Source organism: Dipodomys ordii, unplaced genomic scaffold, assembly GCF_000151885.1.
Source record: "Dipodomys ordii isolate 6190 unplaced genomic scaffold, Dord_2.0 Scaffold50, whole genome shotgun sequence".
NCBI classification, from domain to species: Eukaryota; Metazoa; Chordata; class Mammalia; order Rodentia; family Heteromyidae; genus Dipodomys; species Dipodomys ordii.
Genome location: NW_012267266.1, coordinates 3,437,637 through 3,447,649, shown reverse-complemented (window position 1 = coordinate 3,447,649; position 10,013 = coordinate 3,437,637). Strand labels below are relative to the sequence as shown.

Sequence of the window (10,013 nt, the reverse complement as noted above, 5' to 3'; positions counted from 1 at the left end):
CCATTTAATTACAACAAATGGTGAAGGTAGTTTTTAAATTTACTTTGCAGCTTATTAGCTGACCCACCTTACTTCATGTGTTGCAGGATTCAGAGGTGACAGCGTAGAGAAACAAGTTACTGTGCACCAAAAAATTGTGTCAGTGAGATCCAGAAAATTGTTGTAAAGGACACGTTATTCTGCATTTTTGTCTTTGCATAGCAATCCATGACCATTAACTCAGCCCTTTTACTCGGTCCCTCTCTGCCTCAGGACGCATCTAATATTTATCAGGGTTTTGTCCTTCGTCACGTTCCCTCAAAGGGGCCCAGCTTCACCTACGGAGCGTGGGAGGCTGGGCAGCAACCCCACACTTCCTGTCAAGGATTCTTGGAGCTGGAGCCGAGCGCGGTCAGGCCCCTTCTTCTTCAAGCTAATTCTGCCCGTCCATCCCCTCTCCGCGGGTGTCTGAAGGCCAAGGTGAGACCCACCCGGGAGATGAAAGGCCCACTGCCTCGGGATGGATTGGGGCGGGGGAGGGGGGCGCGGTGACGAGATGGTGGCCGTAGCCGCAGCGACGCAGAGGCCCTAAGTCAGAGCTGGCGCAGGCCCCGCAGGGTTCTATCCCGGCCTCAGCCTGGCCTGGGCCTTCAGATGGCCAACGAGGGGAGGCCGGTCCTCCCCTGGGCGTTCCGGTGAAACAAGTGCGGCCAAAACCCCGACAGCCCCTTCCTCAGTCGCGCCCCAGGCCCCCCGGTCAGCGGGATGTTGACGCGCCAACGGCAGAGAGGGCGCGCACTTGCGCGCGACTCAGAGGGAAGGGAGCGCGCTCGGCGGCGGCCGCCGCGGCAACAACTGAAACGCCGGGACGCGAGAGCTGAAGGCGCGGGCCACGGAGGGGGTGGGGAGCGCGGAGCGCGCGCTGACGTCGCCGGGAGTCACGCACGGAGCGCCGGGTTACGCGCCGACGTCTGGCTGCCACGACTTGCCGTCTACGGCGGCGGCGGCGGCGGCGAGCGGTTCCCGCTGGGGAAGGAGGAGGAGGAGGGAGAGCCTAAGGGGGCTGTGAGTGCGCGGGAGAAGCAGGGTGAGAGCCGGGCTTGCCCGCGGGAGGGAGAACGAGCGAGAGCCGAGCCGCCGTTCGAGCCGCCGCCTCCTCCTCCTCCCCTTCGGCGCCCCGCCCCCGCCAGCCAGCCCGCCCGCCCCCCTCCCTGCTCAGTCTGCGGAGCCCGACTGAGGCGCAGCTCCGCTCGCGCCGCTGTCCAGGACAGGTGTGCGCGCGCGCGCCCTCTTCCCCTCCCCCCCCACCCCTCCTCTCGCCAGCCTAGCGCCGGCCTCGCGCGCGCCCTCCCTCCCTCCCTCCAGCCTGCGCCCTCCCTCACCTGCGGCAGGACAGCGCCCGCCCGCTCGGCCCGGGTAAGCCCCTCGCGACCTTCCGTGCTGCCACTGCCACAGCTCGAGGTGCTACCCATCCTGTTCCCTCTAATTGCCCTCTCAGCCCAAGAGTAACCGTGGTACCATTGCAGACATCCCCGCACCCTCCCTCTTGGGGATCCAGGCGGTGCAGCAACGCCTTCCACCCTTCCTCCCCCCTCCCCCCGCCGCGCTCCTGGCAGCGACGTAGGAATGAACCCCCTTCCACCTCTTATAAAGGACAAAATACTTCCCCCCCCCCGCCGGTTTGGGAGGCTACCACTGCAGGCGCTGTAGACAGTCAATGATGCAGTTTTCTTAGTAATCTCTGATCCCCATTTCCCCTAAACCGCGGGGCCTGGGACTGTGCGCTAGACGTAGCCAACACTCCCTTCAGGCCACCCTGGAAGGAGGGGAGAGGAAGGAAGATTTTAAAGAATATATTACATTCCCCCCCCCGCTCTTTGAACACCCCCCACTCCAAATTGCATACACCCCGCCCAGGATGCGTTGTTAAAAAAAAAAAGGCAAAATAAAATCTGCGCTGACATCGCAGATGTAGTCAGGCCCAAGGATGGGTGGCGCGAATAAGGCAGTTTTACTGCCCCACGGGGCTGGGTCAGCTCTGCAGCCTCCTCTGCCTTTGTCGGGGGCGGGGGTGGGGGGGGTAAAAGAAAGGTATGTGAAGCTGTAGAGTCTTCCTTCTGAAGGACAGTGGGCCCAGACGTGGGCTGTGATGTTTGTAGGGGAAGGGACCCCACAGATTTAACGGCCATAAACCTGAACTTTGGTAGATTGGAGGCCCGGAGACACTGGCTAAGTAACTTAGTTTCGTAGCCGTGAACCCCTGAATAAATGCTATCTTCATTTCCCTCGTCTCTGCGGGACAGTCTTGATGATTTTACTCTGTTCTGTTCTGGGACACTCATGTTTCTGTCGGGCCAGGAGCTTTTGGACAGCTTTTCGCATCAGTATCTATGCTTGTGGCCCGTGTCCTTGGAAGGGAGGTCCGTGTGAGTGTTACAACAGGATAGATTTGGTTGGATTTGGTTTGACATCTTTTGGTAAACTGTCAGAAGGAAAAGGAAATTTGTGGATTACTTCAAGACTCCCTCAGCCCCCGCCCAAGCGAATTGTGGCTTTGGAAATTAGTGTTGATTAGAGTGTGGAGAGAGTTGCTGTTTTCATTGCTTTGAGTACAATACTAGTAAAACCATTTAAATCTCCTTGGAAGAGTTTTTGACATTTGAATCGGTTCTGTTTGGACCTTTGAGGATATGTAAAATGTTGGGTTCTCTGATTCTTTTGTGAATTTTAGAATGTGTGCCAAAATTACTTAACTATTTTGCAAATGTTTAAACAAAATATTTGGTAAACTCGAAGATTCTATCGAATGAATTGTTCTCTTCATATTTTACATGTTTAATTCATATCTTTAATCCTTAAACATTAATATAGCATTAAGGAAGCATAATTTTCAAAATAGGTGAGCTATAAAAAGGAACATGTTTTTAAAAATGATTGATGAAATGCTGGTACTATGAGATGTTACTGTTGATGTTATGTCAAATGTTAAGATTTACTTAAGAGTTTCCTTTAAGTTTCCTGGTAGAAAGCCATGAATGGAAAAAAAATGGGTAATTCTTCCACTTTGAATATTTGTAGAACAACGTTCTGGTTAGTTTTAATGATTTAGGTATTGAAGATAATTGTCTGTTTTAACCCAAGTAACTCTTGAGACACAACATGTTCTAACATTCTCTTTTATTTTGGAAATTTGTGCATTTGTAAAATATTCATAAACATTGTTTCTGAGAGATGCTCTCTCCAGATGTTTCAGAGATGTGTATTGATTTTTACTTTAAAAAACAAGGTAGAATTATATTGTTTCAGAATCACCTGTAATTTAGGTTGAGAAAATTTAGTACTTTTTTTTCTTTTACCTGTTTCTTTGTGCAAATTTTTTGTGGGTAGGGATTTGTTAAATACATAGTAGAATGAAAAATAAATGAGCTCTAGACTCATCAAAATATGTGAATAGTGTTAATAAAAGAGCTCAGGAAACCCAGACATCTTTATCAGGTTATAAGCAAGCACATTTTGAGGAAAAGAACATTTTTATGAGTTTTCATTAACATGGATATTTTACTACAAATTTCGTTTCCTCTTTTACTCTCCTACATTGTAATGAAATTGTAAATTTAGTGTTGCAAATAATGGTCTTAAAGTAACAAATAAAAACAGCTAACCTATAGGTTTTTCACTCATCAGGTTAGTGTACTATTTAGGTAATTCACAAATAGGTAAATCCTTTTTAAATACAAATATTTTCTTATGGATTTTCAATGTTAGGATGCAACTATAACTTTGAAATTCTAAAGTTCTAAACTTTCAGTTTTAAGACTTTTCTTCCAGTTAATATTCATTCCTCCCAGACTGCATTTTAAAACTACATTCAATAGGGTAAGGAAAGCAATTTTTACCTAAGAAGTCTGAGAAAAATGCCACACTCCTCGGTTAATACTGAAATTAATACCTCTTGTTTGTAGTTAAAAAAATGCTATCTTTTAATCTGGAAAAGGGAGTATTAGCCTTATATATTTTTTAGATACATATATGAAAGAGAGAAGCTGGAATATATGGGCAGAAAGTACATATATAGACGGATAAAATAATTGCATATTTACCTAAAGAGTTCCAGGTCTTACCCATTTACCCACTTTCGCTTAAAATTTCCATATCAACTGTGCAAATGATATTTAACAGTTCTGTCTTGAAACTTCAGTTGCCTCTGCGCTGGGGAACTAAGAAGTCAATTCCTGATTATAATAAAATTTCTTCCCAGGGCACAGTAAAACTGCTTCCAAACCCTTGGACATAAATGTTTGGGACAGAGGGCAAGAAATTTAAACTATGGAAGCCAGACCAGAAAGGCAGGTAGTTTGGAGCCCTACACTTCTATCCCTGCTGCCTTGATCATCAGCAAGGTGTGGGACTAGAGGTGGGCAGCCCTTTCATCAAAAATCTCACTGGCCTCTTTGCTACTCTGAGCTCATTATGGGGCAGGGGTTTTGGTTCATTGCAAAATAAACCCTTGAAAAAGAGCAAAATCCTTTCTAGGTTGGATTTCATCAGATCTTAGCTTTAGTTTGACAGTGGGACCGGCTCTGCTCTATGCAGATGTGCTGCCACTCAGCCTCTGGAGAGTCTGGGGTCTATCCAGGGTTCCGATTGCTGCATGAGCCTAAAGGAGACACTGCCACTTAATACATTTATTTTTTTTTCTGGGGTAGGAAATAGTCCAAAAATTTGTGTTCTCTTCCAACAGACGGGGATAGGGGGAGGAAGTGCTGGAAAACAGCACTGAAGGTGCTCAATGTAGTACTAGAGTTGCCCCTCAAATTAAACAGAAATTCTTTGTGGGGCCCAGAGTTTGGATTTCTGTTTCTCATAGTGAGTTTCCCTTTGGAGAGCAAGCGTTTCAGAGACCACTGGACACAGGCACCTGGTTCTGAGGCTGGCAGGCTCATCCTCCAGGTTGCTCTTTGGTGGCCTGTATTCTCTACACTATTTTTTCCTCATAGTAGGAAGTAATGAACTTTCAGCCTGGAACTAAAGTATAAAGTAGCTAATGCTGAGTAGAGTAACACTTTTGCTAAGAAAATAGGGAAGACACAAATGCCTAGCAGACACGTTTGTACAAAAAATAAAATAATTTACTAAGGGGCTTTGAGTACTCGGGCATGGATAAGGCATATATCCCTAGACTTCTTAAGTTTCTTGACTGTTCTCTTTTGGGGGCAACCATGTATTCATTTGTTTCTGGAGCTAAGAGTTGGGGAGTTAAGGCTCCTTCCATTTGGGAGGGAAAGGAGAGAAGTTTGATAGGAATCACTCTTAGGGTGACAGTACTCAATGTTGGAAAGGCCAGAAGTAAGGCTGTATCCTGTCCTCTGCAGGTTATAGGAATAGAGGGGCCTTGGTGCGGTCCCCTAAGGAAATAGGCCTTCGCTTTACCACATCTGCGGGGCTTTAGGTATATGCAGTAAGGGAATATTTGCTACCTATCTGGGAATTGGAAAATAGGCCCTAGATTATGCATCCATTCTAGGAAGAAAAAAATATATTCCCCAGCCTCTTCTTTACTATAACCAGAAAATAACCCCCTTTAGCTGTCACTATCCAAAGACTCATTGGTTAATTAATGGTGGATAGCCTAGTTGTCTGAAGAAAACGTAGCGATCATTTAGTGTTTTACCTTTTGGGGGATGGGGGCTTCTTCGACATTTAAGAGGTCCTGGGAGGAGAGTTTAAGGGTCGAGCGAACCTGTTTTAATGAATCCGGCAAGGAACTGCGTATCCCAGGAAATTCCTGACATTTTTAGCTCATGAATTTCCAAAAGACTGAATGATTTTCTCTTCCTTTATGGATCCTTCCAGAGAGGAATGAGTGGGCTGGGGTCTGAATGCTCAGGAGGGCCTGGTTCATCCGCAGAGCTAGTCTTCAACCCAGGCTGGGCTCAGCCAAGAGTAGGGTGCCCCCCCTTCCCCAAATCTCAGAAGGAGGAAGGGGGAGACAGGAAGGCAGTTGTGATCCCAAGAGGGGCTGGTTGCAGGTTTGGGGGTGAGTGTGGGTTTTTTTTTATTGCTATTTGGGATAAGGGCAGAGACTACTGAATAATCATTGCAGGCACCCCGGCCCTGGTGCGGCTACAGTCCTCCCCTTTGCTTCTCCCCCCCTCCCGCCGGTGAGTGCGCCCGCCCGCCCGCCCGACTGTGCGGGGCTGCGGTTGGGGGGAGGGGGGAGCGGGATCATCTGAGGCCAGAGCGGCTGCCTTGCGCGGGGAGGGGAGTGGAGGGAGAGGGGAGGGACGGACTAGGTGTCTGCTGCTCCGCGCCACTGCTGCCGGCGCCCCGTCCTCTTCCCCAGCAGCCCCCTCTGCAGCTAAGGGTTACCACCGCACCACCTCTTTTTCCTCGCTTGCCTTAGCAGCCAGGGTTCTGCGGTAGGAGACAACCTAGCCTGGTGGCGGGAGGGCCTGTCTGGATTTGGGACTGGGTCTGGTTGAGGCTCGCAAGGGAGGGGGTGGCTGTGACTTGGTGTCCCCTCTGCAGTGGACTCTGCTATGCTGCGCACGCCCCTCCCCCCATGCTCTCCAGGGTCTCCAGAAAGCAGAGCCCAGAGCCGTCCCTGGTGCTTAGGACGGCTGATGCCTTCTCACCCTGGTCCCCCAACTCCCCAGGCCAAGGCCGCTAAGGGTTTGGCCAACAGCGACAACCAGGGTGGTGGTGGTGGTGGCAGTAGCTGCGGTGGCAGCAGAGCTGCGACGCGGCGCGTCCCACTCCCTCCTCCCTCTAGCGAGGGGTGTAGGGTGAGGGCTGGCGGGTGGGCGCCGCCTGGCGGGTGGGGACGAGAGGGGTGAGGGGACTGGCATGGGGAGGGGGCGCAGGTCACGTGCTGGCGGGCGGGTGGGCGCGTACAGTAGGGCGCCCAGCTACTGTACTGGGGAGTCAGTGCCCTGTTACCGGGTCTCGTCTGTCTCGTCTCTCCCGCAGATCTCGCGAGAGTGGCTGACTGGCTGTGGGGGTTGCGGCGGCGGCGGCGGCGGCGGCGGCGGCAGTAGCGGCGGTGGCGGCGGGGCCCCGGGGGGACTGCAGCACGAGACGCAGGAGCTGGCCTCCAAGCGGGTGGACATCCAGAACAAGCGTTTCTACCTGGACGTGAAGCAGAACGCCAAGGGCCGCTTCCTGAAGATCGCTGAGGTGGGCGCGGGCGGCAACAAGAGCCGCCTCACTCTCTCCATGTCAGTGGCCGTGGAGTTCCGCGACTACCTGGGCGACTTCATCGAGCACTACGCGCAGCTGGGCCCCAGCCAGCCGCCAGACCTGGCCCAGGCACAGGACGAGCCTCGCCGGGCGCTCAAGAGCGAGTTCCTGGTGCGCGAGAACCGCAAGTACTACATGGATCTCAAGGAGAACCAGCGCGGCCGCTTCCTTCGCATCCGCCAGACGGTCAACCGGGGGCCAGGCCTGGGCTCCACGCAGGGCCAGACCATCGCGCTGCCCGCGCAGGGGCTCATCGAGTTCCGTGACGCTCTGGCCAAGCTCATCGACGACTACGGAGTGGAGGAGGAGCCGGCCGAGCTGCCCGAGGGCACCTCCTTGACTGTGGACAACAAGCGCTTCTTCTTCGATGTGGGCTCCAACAAGTACGGCGTGTTTATGCGAGTCAGTGAGGTGAAGCCCACCTACCGCAACTCCATCACCGTGCCCTACAAGGTGTGGGCCAAGTTCGGACACACCTTCTGCAAGTACTCGGAGGAGATGAAGAAGATTCAAGAGAAACAGAGGGAGAAGCGGGCTGCCTGTGAGCAGCTCCACCAGCAGCAGCAGCAACAGCAGGAGGAGACCACCGCTGCCACCCTGCTACTGCAGGGTGAGGAAGAAGGGGAAGAAGATTGATCAAACTGAATGGAAAAACACGCACACACACGTACACACACACACACACACAAATACACACACACAGCCACACAGAAAAATATATACTGTAAAGAAAGAGAGAAAATAAAAAGTTAAAAAGCTTAAAAAAAAAAACTCAACTCCAAGGGAGCACCACCCACAGAACCTCCACCAACTGACAGTTTCTCTTCTTGACTTGCCACCCATCGCTGGATGTTGTCCACTTTATCCACCATATAAAACAGTAAGCAGCTGCTAAAAACAAAAAACAAAAAAAATACAAAAAGTAATAACATTATATGAACTGTGTTTCCTACTTGATTAAAAAATATAAAGAACTGAGTGTTTATTTCCCTAATTAACCAAGAACTTTTGTACACATTTAAGCTATTATTATTAAAAGTGTTTGCAAAATGGTCAAGATTATAATATTGCTGAATTATATAAAAGTCCTTTTCATGTTGAGCTAACATTTGACTTTAGCACAAAGAAGAGATATTTTAGAACACGTAAAATAATATTTTTAGTTTTTCTCATTTTGTTACCAAATTTCAAACCTTACATGGAGGTTATTATAGTATATTTGACACCCTATATACCTGTGATTAGAGATGTGTATATATATACGAGGGCTAGGCATGCTGTGTGTCTGAGCTTTGTCTAAATGTTATGCAGAAGTTTGTAGAGTTAAAGGTACGTAGGTTTAATTCATGCAAGGTAAACAATAAGTGCTCTCTTTTATACAATATGCATTGCATCTGGACCTTAAGCATAAAAATGGTCAGTGAAACTTCTGTGAACATGAAGAAATTATTAAAAAAGGCATTTAAATGAAATTTGCTAAGTTGTGATTTTTATGGTTGGAACCAAAGTTATTCAAATAGTGAAAGGAAAAAGAGAAAGAAAAAGAAATCTCCCATATTTTTCTGCATCTGTTTGCTTTGAGTAGGTGTTTTGTTATTATTGTGTATATGAGATGTACTTGTATCGTTCATAATATATTTTTTTTATTATGTGTAGAAAGATTTTAAAAACTTAACTAACGTGCAGCAATTTCCAGTGAACCTGTATTTGGACATCAGGTAGTGAGTCTATTTGTGGTCACTAGCACTGTCTCCTAACCTTGTAAGAGGTCTGAAGCTATCTTTTGATTTTTGCCAGTGCTATTAACTTATGTAGACCTGTTAAAAAGCAAAGTAACACAATTATAGTTATCCTACTGAGCCATGGATTCTGAGTTTCATTTTAAAAGTGAAAGCCAAGTTGGTGTTTGTAAAGGATTTCCATGTAGCTGTGGTGCTAGTTATTACTGGCTACATTATATGCTAAGTGTATTTGTGTTCCCCAAGTGTACAAGCCTTCTATCAAAAGTATGTTCTATAACTCATATATTCAAAGTGTTAGGGTATAAAAATGCAAGCTTAGGAGAGCACTTTACCAAGCTGGTGTCCTCCAAACTGAAATTGTTTGTAACGATAGTCTTTTACAGGTTTTCATTTAAAGATGTCTGTGTGCTTTTAATTGACAACTAACTTCTTGCTGCTGTATAGTAAAATATTAATATATTTTTATCATTAAACTGCTGCATGACTATCATCTTTGAGTGAAGAGAAAATGTTATAAAAAAAGATGCCTTAAACAGTACATTTTGGTTTGGAATTCTGTAGAAAGTATTTTGGTAAAAAAAAGAAAAAGAAAAAAAGGATCTTGGATCTTGTCTGACAGAGAGTTCTGGGGATGGAATTGTTTCTTGGCAAATCCAGCCATTATAGATCTAACTGCTGTATGTAGAAGAAACACCTGTAGAGTGGGAAGGTATCACTGCTTCTCACATTATAAAGCATTGGCCTAGGAAGGTGAAACGGTTGTCTTTTTGAAGGATTTTTTTTTTTTGGCTGGTTCTTTGGGTTTTGATTTGATATTTTTAAGCTCCCTGGTTGAGTATGTTGTCTTTGTTTTTGAGATCTACTGTATGTGTTGAATAACAAGCTATTTTCATTGTACTGTGCATTTTCCCATTGCTTTTAATATTCATACAATGTTAAATATGAGGTGACCGTTACAATAGTTAGGAGTTTCTTTACTTACAAAATCACTGGAAATGATTAAATTGCTTTCCCCCTCTCCCCAAAGGTGCGTTTTTTTTTCTTATTTCCATA

General features: G+C 47.5%; 1 protein-coding gene across 1 annotated transcript; it reads left to right on the top strand.

Moving 5' to 3' along the window:
* The first annotated feature begins 744 nt into the window (after positions 1-744).
* Pura (purine-rich element binding protein A) lies at positions 745-9,450 on the top strand. The gene is made up of 5 exons (XM_013020305.1): positions 745-1,044; positions 1,478-1,599; positions 4,159-4,243; positions 6,636-6,764; positions 6,949-9,450. Exons 1-5 carry the CDS (start codon positions 745-747, stop codon positions 7,852-7,854), a joined length of 1,542 nt encoding a protein of 513 aa, XP_012875759.1. The 3' UTR covers positions 7,855-9,450.
* Positions 9,451-10,013: the final 563 nt, after the last annotated feature.